The 16014-nt window shown below is 43.8% G+C and overlaps 2 protein-coding genes across 2 annotated transcripts; both read left to right on the top strand.

The window, feature by feature from the left end:
* The first annotated feature begins 643 nt into the window (after positions 1-643).
* LOC147324175 (uncharacterized) lies at positions 644-2452 on the top strand. The gene has a single exon (XM_086304912.1). It carries the CDS (start codon positions 665-667, stop codon positions 2450-2452), a length of 1788 nt encoding a protein of 595 aa, XP_086161038.1. The 5' UTR covers positions 644-664.
* A 3185-nt stretch (positions 2453-5637) lies between these two features.
* On the top strand, positions 5638-7446 carry LOC147324174 (uncharacterized). Its single transcript, XM_086304911.1, has one exon. It carries the CDS (start codon positions 5659-5661, stop codon positions 7444-7446), a length of 1788 nt encoding a protein of 595 aa, XP_086161037.1. The 5' UTR covers positions 5638-5658.
* Positions 7447-16014: the final 8568 nt, after the last annotated feature.

The following is a 16014-nucleotide window of genomic DNA, read 5'->3' as shown; positions in this document are numbered from 1 at the left end:
ACTTAATTAGTGAGGAATTGGAAAATTGGCTTAAAAATTCTAAAAACCAGGGTTCATATAATTTATTAGCACAATTCATAGGGTTTGCAAGACTATTTACAGTTAAAAATGGATTAAAAAACAAATTGGGAATAAAAACAGTGATTAAATTAATTTGGCTTTAAAATTCATTAACAGTAATTTCATGGAGTGCAAATAGGTTATTTTTGGCTAAAAAACAGTTAAAATGTAATGTAGATTAAAAAATAAAGACCAAATTCATTTTTACCGAACCAAAGTTAAAAAAGACGAATGGGATTTTACACAGCCGAGGGGAGAATATAAAAGGCGGAGCTCACACAGGAGCTCATTTTCCACTCGGCACTCGATGGGAGCACATCTCTGCCAGTCCAACTGTTGCCAGCTAACCTAGCTTACAGTTTTCTGTGTGCCACACCTGAAGAAGACCGTGTACGGTCGAAACGTTGTGTTTTTTGTGTTTATTTTTGAATAAACAGTTTTTTTTGGCACACCTTCTTTTGTTGTTTACTATTTTTTCGTGATTTTTTCCTTTCCACATTTTGGAAGGCGTTTTTTGTTCACATTAAGATTGAATAAATATTTTTTGAAGCACATTTAATTTTTTTTGGGAAAAACGAAAAAAGACAAAAAAATTCTGGACGCCATGGACGATGGCTGGACGGTGGTGCGCTATGGCCGCCGCCGCCAACGTGACCGCCAAGTCTTCTGGGACGGGTACGGAGGGCCGCAGGGAGGGATGGACCGTGCACGCTCCTTTTCCTTTCGGAGAAGGGATTATTTTCCTCATCCTAACCCGCCAGTGCCTCCCCCCCGGGTCCCCCGGTACTTTGGTCCCCAAGTCCCATCCCGCTCGTATGCAGCTGTGGTCCGGCAGGGACGTTTCCAACCGGCCCGAAGAGGGAGCTCTTCCAGGACCAGAGAGGATGATGTAATAAGAGAAGCGGCAAGTCCCGATTTTGGAAGACTGATTCGTAAGCTGCATGGCATCATAAAGATGGTGCACCATCTCCAGAACGTGACTCCAGAGCCAGGCAGGCCGGAGCCCAGGATGATTGTTAAGATGGTGGATATCCTAGCTGGGATGATTAAGCCGGCATACCCACGGCGGGATACAGCAGACATGATCGTGGGGAATGCACGAAATTGGGGTCAGATGACCCTCCAGATTTTGATGGAACATTATGAAGGATGCTTGGAGAGGTTTCTGGAAGAACTCTCCAGCATGGACACTCGTGAATGGAAGAAGGCCTTCGAGGTGGCCTCCCGCTGGGCCAAGCGGAACCTAAGACGGATCACGCGGAGCATCATTGACCACGCTGAGGCTCTCATCTCAACTAAGCTCGCGGGTGACTCACCTCAGGTTCGTCGGCGGGTAGCGCCAAAGGCCTCGGTGGCCACCATGACAGACCGGGTCCCTGATGCAGCGGCTAGCTGGTCAAGCCCCAACATGGCGGACTGGATGCCATCTCCCCTCGGACGGAGGGAAGTCCAAAGGGGGACGAGGAGACCCGAAGGGGTGGTTCTTCCTGAGGAAGATGTTCTTCATGACGAGGATCTTTTTCTGGAAGACGTGCAGGAGGACCACCTGTCAGACGCTGACCCCGTGTTTCCTCCGGAACGTACAGCCTCCCTGTTGGAGTTGGAGGCCATGTTTGATGAGATGCGAGCAGAGGAGGCACGAGATGAGGCCAGGGCTAGAGCGGAAGCAGAGGCCGAGAGAGAGGCCCAAGCAGCAGAGGAGCGGGGACAATCTTCCCAGCCTTCAACACGGGATGTGCAAGTTCAAGCCCAGGTCCATCACGAAGGCTCTGAGGGTGAGGAGCCGTGGATGGATCTTTCAGGGGACCTGTTTGATGAGGTCGAGAGTTCCAGGGGTCCTCGTTTCCGGGTGAATCGTCATCAGAACACCACAAGAAAGATGATTGATTGGAGCTGGGTGGCGAATCGCAAATGGATTTTCTTGGGAGATTCGAACCTCACCAAATTCCCTGACTTCTCCAACACGAACTTGCAGGTGGAGAGCTTTCCAGGGGCGGACTTCCGCCACGCAGAAGCCTTGTTGAGGAAAACGGTACCGCCACAGGGTTTGGTGGTGGAGAAGATGGTCTTGTCCTTTGGGATCAATAGCAGGGCCAACAAGCCTAAGGAAACGACCATCAAGAATGTGCAGGCGGCGGTGAGGGCTGCGAGGACGCGGTTCCCATATGCAGAAATTTGGGTTCCCCAGATTAATTTCTCGGAGAACCTGCCAGCTGAAGACAAGTCGAATCTGCAGGTCCTGAATGACTATATCTACCGGAATAGGGTTCACATTCCCCTCTTGGACGAGGACTTGTTCCATACCGAGGAAGATGACATCCATTGGACGGCGGAAACGGGCGAGGCCATGTTTCAACATTGGACGTCCTTTTTAAACTGCGACACCCCCTGAGTCTGGACCAGTATGGGGACGACAGTGGACTGGGCCTTCAAGGTCAGGACGTGGTGGTCTTGGCAAAGAACTTTAGACTCTCGGGGCCACAACGGGAACTGTTGAGAAAAGGACTGTTCTTTGTCCCAGCATTGTATATAGGTAAGAATGAAAAGCTTAAGTTTGAATTTGATATGCAAGCTTACCATAGAAAAGTTAAGTTGGCTACGTATTTTAGAAACTCAAAAAGGAGGGATAAAATGCCTTTCACGGGGCCGTCGGATTGGTCACCGCCGGTGCAGGAGCTTCCACCAGAGGTGGAAACTTTAATTCATAGGGATTTGGAAAAGTTTAAAAGGTGTTATAAACCAATTAGAGAAAAACAGAACATTTCATTGGCAGAAGTCAGAGCTCTGCGAGAGCTAAAAAACGCTAAACATATAGTAATAAAGCCAGCCGATAAAGGATCGGCGGTTGTAATTTTAAGTCGAGAACAATACACGTTTGAAGTACAACGACAATTACAGGACACCACATATTACAGGAAATTGGACAAACCATTGTATTTGGATACAATCCCTATTGTTAAAAACATACTTAAATCATTAAAGGACAAAAAATTCATTAATTCTAAGCAGTATAAATACCTATTGGGCAGTTCGCAGCCTAGAGAGAGGCGGTTTTACATATTGCCGAAAATACACAAGGCTCCAGACAAATGGACCATCCCGTACGAGATCCCCCCGGGGAGGCCCATTGTTTCGGATTGCGAGAGCGAGACTTATCGTACAGCGGAATTTCTGGATTTTTATTTGAATCCATTATCTGTAAAGCATCCTGCATATGTGAAGGACACATATCATTTCATTGACATAGTTAAAAACTTAAAAATAGCTGCGGAGTTTTATTTTTTCTCCATGGACGTAGAAAACTTGTACACTAATATTCCAATTGAGGCGGGAATCGCTACTGTAAGGAATATTTTTCAGAAATTTCCAGATCCTAAAAGGCCTGATCTGGAATTGCTACAGTTGCTAGAAATTAATTTGACAAAGAATGATTTCATGTTTGATGAACGATTTTATTTGCAAGTTAAAGGAACCGCAATGGGCAAGAAATTTGCACCGGCGTATGCAAATATATTCATGGCCAATTGGGAAGCAGAAGTGCTCCCGAAGTGTAAAAAGAAGCCGGCCCATTATTTGAGGTATTTGGATGATATTTGGGGGATTTGGACCGGCTCTGAATTGGAATTTACAGAATTTGTGCAAACGTTGAATTCCCATGATCCATCAATTCAATTAAAATTTGAAATCAATAGGGAGGCCATAGACTTTTTGGACACCACGGTGTTCAAAGGGCCGACGTTTAACATCACCCGTAAACTCGATGTCAAAGTTTTCTTCAAAAGTACAGACACGCACGCCCTGTTACACAAATTTAGTTTCCACCCAAAACACACTTTCCGTGGTATCGTTAAGTCCCAGCTTCTCAGATTTCGGCGGATTTGTACCCAACCGACGGACTTTAGAAAGGCAGTAATCACCTTATTTAAGGCATTGCGTGAAAGGGGATATTCTCGACCTTTTTTAAAGAAATGTCTTAAGACCTTTCAGGAGGACAGTGAGAAGGTCAAGGGGGACTTACTCCCGCTCATTAGCACATTTTCCTCCAATAGCAGGTATTTTAACAGACACATGAAGACTCATTTTGATGAGGTCATAGGTCAGGCAGCTCTTATCCCAAATTCAAGGGTCATTTCGGCCTTTCGGAGGAACAAGAACTTAGCTGACCTGCTTGTAAGGGCCAGACTTCCACGGCTCGACTCGAGCAAACCGAGGTACTTGGAGGCCCTGTTTACGAAGCTGGAGTTTGTTAGGAATGTCAAGGACAGGACTATTATTTCAGTTACGCAAAGTTTCAGCCCACAAACAAAGAATTGTGTTTATGTTATTTTTTGCTCAAAGTGTGGTATGAAGTACGTGGGTGAAACTAGAAATGATTTGTACAGTAGATTGTACCAACATGTGTATAACATCAGGAAAAAGAAGGAACCTGATGCACCTTTAGTTGTACATTTTCTTAAACATGGCTGGGATTCGCTGAGAATGGCTGGACTACAACAAGGCATGGATTGGACAGATTGGGAACGAAAAAAGAGGGAGAGATATTGGATTTATGCATTGGGAACTAAAGAACCATTGGGACTTAACATAAAATGGAATTAGACTTTTATTGGGGAAGGTTTTGGTTAATTTCCAAACCTTAAATCCCACCCTAACCTCAACCTCTTTAACCCTATTGGTCTCAGTATGTTAATTTAAACCCGATTTCGTTTTGACCCCAAAACCCACCCCCCGTTTTTGTTCTCCACTGTTTTACACTACCCTAGCCCCAACCCAAGCCCCATCCCTAAACCTAACCTCACTGTAAGCCCTATGTCAGTCTAACCCCAGTCCTTTGTCTTATCCTAACCCTAACCCCAGCCCTGTATGTTAGCCCTAACCCTAACCACTTTATCCCCACCTCCTGGCCCTCGGTATATGTTATTTAATAAAGGGGGACTTAATTAGTGAGGAATTGGAAAATTGGCTTAAAAATTCTAAAAACCAGGGTTCATATAATTTATTAGCACAATTCATAGGGTTTGCAAGACTATTTACAGTTAAAAATGGATTAAAAAACAAATTGGGAATAAAAACAGTGATTAAATTAATTTGGCTTTAAAATTCATTAACAGTAATTTCATGGAGTGCAAATAGGTTATTTTTGGCTAAAAAACAGTTAAAATGTAATGTAGATTAAAAAATAAAGACCAAATTCATTTTTACCGAACCAAAGTTAAAAAAGACGAATGGGATTTTACACAGCCGAGGGGAGAATATAAAAGGCGGAGCTCACACAGGAGCTCATTTTCCACTCGGCACTCGATGGGAGCACATCTCTGCCAGTCCAACTGTTGCCAGCTAACCTAGCTTACAGTTTTCTGTGTGCCACACCTGAAGAAGACCGTGTACGGTCGAAACGTTGTGTTTTTTGTGTTTATTTTTGAATAAACAGTTTTTTTTGGCACACCTTCTTTTGTTGTTTACTATTTTTTCGTGATTTTTTCCTTTCCACATTTTGGAAGGCGTTTTTTGTTCACATTAAGATTGAATAAATATTTTTTGAAGCACATTTAATTTTTTTTGGGAAAAACGAAAAAAGACAAAAAAATTCTGGACGCCATGGACGATGGCTGGACGGTGGTGCGCTATGGCCGCCGCCGCCAACGTGACCGCCAAGTCTTCTGGGACGGGTACGGAGGGCCGCAGGGAGGGATGGACCGTGCACGCTCCTTTTCCTTTCGGAGAAGGGATTATTTTCCTCATCCTAACCCGCCAGTGCCTCCCCCCCGGGTCCCCCGGTACTTTGGTCCCCAAGTCCCATCCCGCTCGTATGCAGCTGTGGTCCGGCAGGGACGTTTCCAACCGGCCCGAAGAGGGAGCTCTTCCAGGACCAGAGAGGATGATGTAATAAGAGAAGCGGCAAGTCCCGATTTTGGAAGACTGATTCGTAAGCTGCATGGCATCATAAAGATGGTGCACCATCTCCAGAACGTGACTCCAGAGCCAGGCAGGCCGGAGCCCAGGATGATTGTTAAGATGGTGGATATCCTAGCTGGGATGATTAAGCCGGCATACCCACGGCGGGATACAGCAGACATGATCGTGGGGAATGCACGAAATTGGGGTCAGATGACCCTCCAGATTTTGATGGAACATTATGAAGGATGCTTGGAGAGGTTTCTGGAAGAACTCTCCAGCATGGACACTCGTGAATGGAAGAAGGCCTTCGAGGTGGCCTCCCGCTGGGCCAAGCGGAACCTAAGACGGATCACGCGGAGCATCATTGACCACGCTGAGGCTCTCATCTCAACTAAGCTCGCGGGTGACTCACCTCAGGTTCGTCGGCGGGTAGCGCCAAAGGCCTCGGTGGCCACCATGACAGACCGGGTCCCTGATGCAGCGGCTAGCTGGTCAAGCCCCAACATGGCGGACTGGATGCCATCTCCCCTCGGACGGAGGGAAGTCCAAAGGGGGACGAGGAGACCCGAAGGGGTGGTTCTTCCTGAGGAAGATGTTCTTCATGACGAGGATCTTTTTCTGGAAGACGTGCAGGAGGACCACCTGTCAGACGCTGACCCCGTGTTTCCTCCGGAACGTACAGCCTCCCTGTTGGAGTTGGAGGCCATGTTTGATGAGATGCGAGCAGAGGAGGCACGAGATGAGGCCAGGGCTAGAGCGGAAGCAGAGGCCGAGAGAGAGGCCCAAGCAGCAGAGGAGCGGGGACAATCTTCCCAGCCTTCAACACGGGATGTGCAAGTTCAAGCCCAGGTCCATCACGAAGGCTCTGAGGGTGAGGAGCCGTGGATGGATCTTTCAGGGGACCTGTTTGATGAGGTCGAGAGTTCCAGGGGTCCTCGTTTCCGGGTGAATCGTCATCAGAACACCACAAGAAAGATGATTGATTGGAGCTGGGTGGCGAATCGCAAATGGATTTTCTTGGGAGATTCGAACCTCACCAAATTCCCTGACTTCTCCAACACGAACTTGCAGGTGGAGAGCTTTCCAGGGGCGGACTTCCGCCACGCAGAAGCCTTGTTGAGGAAAACGGTACCGCCACAGGGTTTGGTGGTGGAGAAGATGGTCTTGTCCTTTGGGATCAATAGCAGGGCCAACAAGCCTAAGGAAACGACCATCAAGAATGTGCAGGCGGCGGTGAGGGCTGCGAGGACGCGGTTCCCATATGCAGAAATTTGGGTTCCCCAGATTAATTTCTCGGAGAACCTGCCAGCTGAAGACAAGTCGAATCTGCAGGTCCTGAATGACTATATCTACCGGAATAGGGTTCACATTCCCCTCTTGGACGAGGACTTGTTCCATACCGAGGAAGATGACATCCATTGGACGGCGGAAACGGGCGAGGCCATGTTTCAACATTGGACGTCCTTTTTAAACTGCGACACCCCCTGAGTCTGGACCAGTATGGGGACGACAGTGGACTGGGCCTTCAAGGTCAGGACGTGGTGGTCTTGGCAAAGAACTTTAGACTCTCGGGGCCACAACGGGAACTGTTGAGAAAAGGACTGTTCTTTGTCCCAGCATTGTATATAGGTAAGAATGAAAAGCTTAAGTTTGAATTTGATATGCAAGCTTACCATAGAAAAGTTAAGTTGGCTACGTATTTTAGAAACTCAAAAAGGAGGGATAAAATGCCTTTCACGGGGCCGTCGGATTGGTCACCGCCGGTGCAGGAGCTTCCACCAGAGGTGGAAACTTTAATTCATAGGGATTTGGAAAAGTTTAAAAGGTGTTATAAACCAATTAGAGAAAAACAGAACATTTCATTGGCAGAAGTCAGAGCTCTGCGAGAGCTAAAAAACGCTAAACATATAGTAATAAAGCCAGCCGATAAAGGATCGGCGGTTGTAATTTTAAGTCGAGAACAATACACGTTTGAAGTACAACGACAATTACAGGACACCACATATTACAGGAAATTGGACAAACCATTGTATTTGGATACAATCCCTATTGTTAAAAACATACTTAAATCATTAAAGGACAAAAAATTCATTAATTCTAAGCAGTATAAATACCTATTGGGCAGTTCGCAGCCTAGAGAGAGGCGGTTTTACATATTGCCGAAAATACACAAGGCTCCAGACAAATGGACCATCCCGTACGAGATCCCCCCGGGGAGGCCCATTGTTTCGGATTGCGAGAGCGAGACTTATCGTACAGCGGAATTTCTGGATTTTTATTTGAATCCATTATCTGTAAAGCATCCTGCATATGTGAAGGACACATATCATTTCATTGACATAGTTAAAAACTTAAAAATAGCTGCGGAGTTTTATTTTTTCTCCATGGACGTAGAAAACTTGTACACTAATATTCCAATTGAGGCGGGAATCGCTACTGTAAGGAATATTTTTCAGAAATTTCCAGATCCTAAAAGGCCTGATCTGGAATTGCTACAGTTGCTAGAAATTAATTTGACAAAGAATGATTTCATGTTTGATGAACGATTTTATTTGCAAGTTAAAGGAACCGCAATGGGCAAGAAATTTGCACCGGCGTATGCAAATATATTCATGGCCAATTGGGAAGCAGAAGTGCTCCCGAAGTGTAAAAAGAAGCCGGCCCATTATTTGAGGTATTTGGATGATATTTGGGGGATTTGGACCGGCTCTGAATTGGAATTTACAGAATTTGTGCAAACGTTGAATTCCCATGATCCATCAATTCAATTAAAATTTGAAATCAATAGGGAGGCCATAGACTTTTTGGACACCACGGTGTTCAAAGGGCCGACGTTTAACATCACCCGTAAACTCGATGTCAAAGTTTTCTTCAAAAGTACAGACACGCACGCCCTGTTACACAAATTTAGTTTCCACCCAAAACACACTTTCCGTGGTATCGTTAAGTCCCAGCTTCTCAGATTTCGGCGGATTTGTACCCAACCGACGGACTTTAGAAAGGCAGTAATCACCTTATTTAAGGCATTGCGTGAAAGGGGATATTCTCGACCTTTTTTAAAGAAATGTCTTAAGACCTTTCAGGAGGACAGTGAGAAGGTCAAGGGGGACTTACTCCCGCTCATTAGCACATTTTCCTCCAATAGCAGGTATTTTAACAGACACATGAAGACTCATTTTGATGAGGTCATAGGTCAGGCAGCTCTTATCCCAAATTCAAGGGTCATTTCGGCCTTTCGGAGGAACAAGAACTTAGCTGACCTGCTTGTAAGGGCCAGACTTCCACGGCTCGACTCGAGCAAACCGAGGTACTTGGAGGCCCTGTTTACGAAGCTGGAGTTTGTTAGGAATGTCAAGGACAGGACTATTATTTCAGTTACGCAAAGTTTCAGCCCACAAACAAAGAATTGTGTTTATGTTATTTTTTGCTCAAAGTGTGGTATGAAGTACGTGGGTGAAACTAGAAATGATTTGTACAGTAGATTGTACCAACATGTGTATAACATCAGGAAAAAGAAGGAACCTGATGCACCTTTAGTTGTACATTTTCTTAAACATGGCTGGGATTCGCTGAGAATGGCTGGACTACAACAAGGCATGGATTGGACAGATTGGGAACGAAAAAAGAGGGAGAGATATTGGATTTATGCATTGGGAACTAAAGAACCATTGGGACTTAACATAAAATGGAATTAGACTTTTATTGGGGAAGGTTTTGGTTAATTTCCAAACCTTAAATCCCACCCTAACCTCAACCTCTTTAACCCTATTGGTCTCAGTATGTTAATTTAAACCCGATTTCGTTTTGACCCCAAAACCCACCCCCCGTTTTTGTTCTCCACTGTTTTACACTACCCTAGCCCCAACCCAAGCCCCATCCCTAAACCTAACCTCACTGTAAGCCCTATGTCAGTCTAACCCCAGTCCTTTGTCTTATCCTAACCCTAACCCCAGCCCTGTATGTTAGCCCTAACCCTAACCACTTTATCCCCACCTCCTGGCCCTCGGTATATGTTATTTAATAAAGGGGGACTTAATTAGTGAGGAATTGGAAAATTGGCTTAAAAATTCTAAAAACCAGGGTTCATATAATTTATTAGCACAATTCATAGGGTTTGCAAGACTATTTACAGTTAAAAATGGATTAAAAAACAAATTGGGAATAAAAACAGTGATTAAATTAATTTGGCTTTAAAATTCATTAACAGTAATTTCATGGAGTGCAAATAGGTTATTTTTGGCTAAAAAACAGTTAAAATGTAATGTAGATTAAAAAATAAAGACCAAATTCATTTTTACCGAACCAAAGTTAAAAAAGACGAATGGGATTTTACACAGCCGAGGGGAGAATATAAAAGGCGGAGCTCACACAGGAGCTCATTTTCCACTCGGCACTCGATGGGAGCACATCTCTGCCAGTCCAACTGTTGCCAGCTAACCTAGCTTACAGTTTTCTGTGTGCCACACCTGAAGAAGACCGTGTACGGTCGAAACGTTGTGTTTTTTGTGTTTATTTTTGAATAAACAGTTTTTTTTGGCACACCTTCTTTTGTTGTTTACTATTTTTTCGTGATTTTTTCCTTTCCACATTTTGGAAGGCGTTTTTTGTTCACATTAAGATTGAATAAATATTTTTTGAAGCACATTTAATTTTTTTTGGGAAAAACGAAAAAAGACAAAAAAATTCTGGACGCCATGGACGATGGCTGGACGGTGGTGCGCTATGGCCGCCGCCGCCAACGTGACCGCCAAGTCTTCTGGGACGGGTACGGAGGGCCGCAGGGAGGGATGGACCGTGCACGCTCCTTTTCCTTTCGGAGAAGGGATTATTTTCCTCATCCTAACCCTAACCCCCTAACCCTAACCCTACCCTCGTGGGGGTGGGAGATGCCCCTGCCTGTCCCAAACCCTTACCCTAACCAGGGGGGGGTTTGAAATTCAACTTTGAACAAAAAACCTAAAAAGAGGGAAGAAAAAAACCTAAAAAAAGAAGGGAGAAGAAATAATAAAGTAAAAAAATACTTACCTGTCGCAGAACCTAAAAAAAGAAGAAAAAGTAAAGTTAAAATATACTTACCTGAAAAAACCTAAATAAAAGGGAGAGAAAGAACCTAAGTAAAAAGAGTCATTATTACCGGGCCAGTCTGAAGAAGGCACAACTCAGCCGAAACGTCGCGACGGCCCCAAGACAGTTAACCCAAGATATGGGCAATTTTTGGAACACCCGGGCAGGGTCTCCACCTCCCGGCAAGAACCCTCGGCCCCCACGATGGTCAGTGCCTGCCAGGCCCTTGGTGGCCTGTTTTCACCTAACCCCTAACTTTGCCCGTGCCTCGTGGGGGTGGGAGATGCCCCTGCCTGTCCCAAACCCTTACCCTAACCAGGGGGGGGTTTGAAATTCAACTTTGAACAAAAAACCTAAAAAGAGGGAAGAAAAAAACCTAAAAAAAGAAGGGAGAAGAAATAATAAAGTAAAAAAATACTTACCTGTCGCAGAACCTAAAAAAAGAAGAAAAAGTAAAGTTAAAATATACTTACCTGAAAAAACCTAAATAAAAGGGAGAGAAAGAACCTAAGTAAAAAGAGTCATTATTACCGGGCCAGTCTGAAGAAGGCACAACTCAGCCGAAACGTCGCGACGGCCCCAAGACAGTTAACCCAAGATATGGGCAATTTTTGGAACACCCGGGCAGGGTCTCCACCTCCCGGCAAGAACCCTCGGCCCCCACGATGGTCAGTGCCTGCCAGGCCCTTGGTGGCCTGTTTTCACCTAACCCCTAACTTTGCCCGTGCCTCGTGGGGGTGGGAGATGCCCCTGCCTGTCCCAAACCCTTACCCTAACCAGGGGGGGGTTTGAAATTCAACTTTGAACAAAAAACCTAAAAAGAGGGAAGAAAAAAACCTAAAAAAAGAAGGGAGAAGAAATAATAAAGTAAAAAAATACTTACCTGTCGCAGAACCTAAAAAAAGAAGAAAAAGTAAAGTTAAAATATACTTACCTGAAAAAACCTAAATAAAAGGGAGAGAAAGAACCTAAGTAAAAAGAGTCATTATTACCGGGCCAGTCTGAAGAAGGCACAACTCAGCCGAAACGTCGCGACGGCCCCAAGACAGTTAACCCAAGATATGGGCAATTTTTGGAACACCCGGGCAGGGTCTCCACCTCCCGGCAAGAACCCTCGGCCCCCACGATGGTCAGTGCCTGCCAGGCCCTTGGTGGCCTGTTTTCACCTAACCCCTAACTTTGCCCGTGCCTCGTGGGGGTGGGAGATGCCCCTGCCTGTCCCAAACCCTTACCCTAACCAGGGGGGGGTTTGAAATTCAACTTTGAACAAAAAACCTAAAAAGAGGGAAGAAAAAAACCTAAAAAAAGAAGGGAGAAGAAATAATAAAGTAAAAAAATACTTACCTGTCGCAGAACCTAAAAAAAGAAGAAAAAGTAAAGTTAAAATATACTTACCTGAAAAAACCTAAATAAAAGGGAGAGAAAGAACCTAAGTAAAAAGAGTCATTATTACCGGGCCAGTCTGAAGAAGGCACAACTCAGCCGAAACGTCGCGACGGCCCCAAGACAGTTAACCCAAGATATGGGCAATTTTTGGAACACCCGGGCAGGGTCTCCACCTCCCGGCAAGAACCCTCGGCCCCCACGATGGTCAGTGCCTGCCAGGCCCTTGGTGGCCTGTTTTCACCTAACCCCTAACTTTGCCCGTGCCTCGTGGGGGTGGGAGATGCCCCTGCCTGTCCCAAACCCTTACCCTAACCAGGGGGGGGTTTGAAATTCAACTTTGAACAAAAAACCTAAAAAGAGGGAAGAAAAAAACCTAAAAAAAGAAGGGAGAAGAAATAATAAAGTAAAAAAATACTTACCTGTCGCAGAACCTAAAAAAAGAAGAAAAAGTAAAGTTAAAATATACTTACCTGAAAAAACCTAAATAAAAGGGAGAGAAAGAACCTAAGTAAAAAGAGTCATTATTACCGGGCCAGTCTGAAGAAGGCACAACTCAGCCGAAACGTCGCGACGGCCCCAAGACAGTTAACCCAAGATATGGGCAATTTTTGGAACACCCGGGCAGGGTCTCCACCTCCCGGCAAGAACCCTCGGCCCCCACGATGGTCAGTGCCTGCCAGGCCCTTGGTGGCCTGTTTTCACCTAACCCCTAACCCCCTAACCCTAACCCTAACCCCTAACCCTAACCCCTAACCCCCTAACCCTAACCCCTAACCCTAACCCTTCCTTACTTTAGCCCCAACCCACGTGACAAACCCTAACCACTTGATGTTCTGGCCTTAACCCTAATTAATTGGGTTCATAATTCATAATTAAATATTTTTTGATTTGGCCCTAACCCTAATTACTGGATAAAAATTATTTACAATTAATTAAAAACACTCAATTCATGACTTACAACAAAATGCTACATACACAATAATAAAAAAATACAGTAGACATGGTTAAATGTGGTTAAAAATTGTTTCTACGATTATAAATTATTTACATGGTTAAAAAGTTAAAATCTTTCTAAAAATATGTTTTTGCCAGTGAGGAGTGATTAAAAAATACATTTGTAAAAATTCTATTCGAAAAATTAAAAGCGAAAGGGTAAAAACACTAATTTGGCTTTCTAAAACTAAATTCAAACTGAAAAAAAGTGGGAGGGTATAAATAGAAGGGGAAGGCACTCGCTGCTCATTTCATTCCAAGCCATCGGACAGAGCAGACCTCTGAGAGCAAGCTTGTTTTTCATTTGTTTTTCTGTGTGCCTGGCCTGAAGAAGACCTTCACAGGTCGAAACGTTGCCACATAGGCACACAAATTCATATTCATTTGGCCTATTGTAATTTGATTTCTTTTTTCTTTAATAACTAAAAGGTTTTTTTCAAAACCAATTCATTTTTTAATTTTATTTCTTTAAAAATTTAAGTTAAAAATTACATATTTAAGTTAAAGCTTTAAAAATTTACTTTAAAAATTTAATTTAAAATTTGGTAGAAAAACCAATTAAAAAAACACTCGCCTCCATCCAACTCACCATGGTTGGATGGACTTCTGACTGGACCCTGGTGCGCCATGGCGGACGCCGTGGACAATCCAAGGTCCAGGCCCCTTACCGAGGGATGGCCCGTGCACCGCCCGCCTCCAATTGGAGGAGGGGCCCAAACACTCATCCTAACCCCTAACCCCTAACCCTAACCCTAACCCTACTCCAACCCCTTAACCTAACCGTGGGGGACCCTAGCCAAGAAATCCAATCCTAACCCTAACCGTGGGATGTCCTGACCAGGGATTTTAATCCTAACCCTAACCAAGGATGGACTTAATTTAGATGAATTTGTTCTGTTTCATCACTCTTCTCTCCCCTCTGTCTATCCATCTCTTGGGGGCTGAGGGGAGGAATGAGTGTGGGCCAGCCCGATCCGGCAGGGAGGGGACCCTGCCAGACTGGCGGACCCCTCCTGGCTCTTCCTTTTCCTTCCTCTCTCTCTCTCTTTTTCTCTCTCTCTCTCCCTCCCTCTCTTCTTTTTCTCTCTCTCTCTCCCTCCCTCTCTTCTGCTTCCTCACCTCTCAAGAGAAGGAATAACAATAATGATATAATAGTCCTAATAATACTAATATTAAATAATAGTAGATAATACTAATAATAAATAATACTAATAGTACATAATAATACTAATAATAATAAATAATAATAGTGCTAATAATACTAATAGTAAATTATAATAATAATAATAACAATAGTACTAATAATACTAATAGTAAATACTTATAATATTAATAATGGATAATAGTAAATAATATAGAAATAAAATAGAATAATATAGGAAATAAAATAAAATAAAATACAATAAATTAATATAGGATTAAATAGGCTATTCCTTCTCTTTTCTTTCTCTCTCTCTCTCTCTCTCTCTCTCTCCTTTTTTCTTTCTCACCTCTTTTTTTAAATCAGTGGGAACAAAATGGCTGCCTGTGCTCATCAGGATCCAAAATGGTGGTCCAGCTGGACATGGACTGGTTGCCCCTGGTGACAAGAAGATGGAAGACCCAAGATGGTGGAGGAACTTATCCAGATCCAATATGGCGGTTCGTTGTAAACAAATACAGTCGCCCTTGGTTACAAAATGGTGGAGGGCTAATGCTAATGCTAAGCTAATGCTAACAATTATATGACAGTGACACATGATATAGGACAATATGTACATGTGACTAGTCAACTTTATATTGAATTTCGTTGATGCTAATATGGAAGCTAACATTGCACTATGGCTAAAGCTAATGATCCAAGATGGCGATTATAAACAAAATGGTTACCGTGGAGAGAAGATGGCGGATTTCAAAATGGCAGTTCAAGGATACAAAAGTGGTTGCCCTGGATACTGACCAAGTGCATGATGGGAACCAGGAAGTCAGACCAGGCAGAGCACATGGAGCTCAGGGAGCAGATGGCAGACAGGTCAGGCAGTGAGGAAGCCTCATTTGAAGAACAAGGTACAAGTAAGTGGGAATACATGATAACAAATATAGGAAACGAATGAAGGAGAAGCATCTATGTGATGATATTAATACTTTAAATTTGTAGAAGCTAAAAGCGAATAATTGTGAGCTAATGAGTAAAATTTTCAAAGTCACGTACATACGTTAGATTTCCATGAGCCCAAATAGGGCCTCGTTAGCTCTTTAAAATGCGGCTCAACAAGACAGTATATCATTAAATGTGAACAACAATTAACGGTACAACAGGAATACTTGATTTTGGATGGTTTTATTGAAATGAAGATAAAACGACTAACGTTAGGATTTTACAAAATCACGGCACCTCGTTGGATTTGGACTGAACTTGACAGGGCCTAATTGGCCCCTTGGAAACTTTAAAAATTAAAGCCCAGATTGGCATTAATTAATTACTGTTATTTTATTTGGTTGAATTGTGAACTAATGAGTCAAATTTTCAAAGTCACGTATATACGTTAGACTTCCATGAGCCCAAATAGGGCCTCATTAACTCTTTGAAATGCGACTCAACAAGACAGTATGTCATTAAATGTGAACAACAAT

The sequence above is a fragment of the Aulonocara sp. 'chitande type north' Nkhata Bay genome, linkage group LG8, assembly GCF_057382095.1.
Source record: "Aulonocara sp. 'chitande type north' Nkhata Bay isolate Kocher_YH1m ecotype deep benthic linkage group LG8, A_spYH_male_GT1.1, whole genome shotgun sequence".
NCBI lineage: Eukaryota > Metazoa > Chordata > Actinopteri > Cichliformes > Cichlidae > Aulonocara > Aulonocara sp. 'chitande type north' Nkhata Bay.
The sequence above is the reverse complement of the archived record's forward strand: the minus strand, read 5'-3'. Positions and strand labels throughout refer to the sequence as shown.

Excerpts from the sequence above, each read along its gene's own strand:
- LOC147324175 (XM_086304912.1), top strand. The coding sequence starts at position 665 with ATGGACGATGGCTGGACGGTGGTGCGCTATGGCCGCCGCCGCCAACGT.
- LOC147324174 (XM_086304911.1), top strand. The coding sequence starts at position 5,659 with ATGGACGATGGCTGGACGGTGGTGCGCTATGGCCGCCGCCGCCAACGT.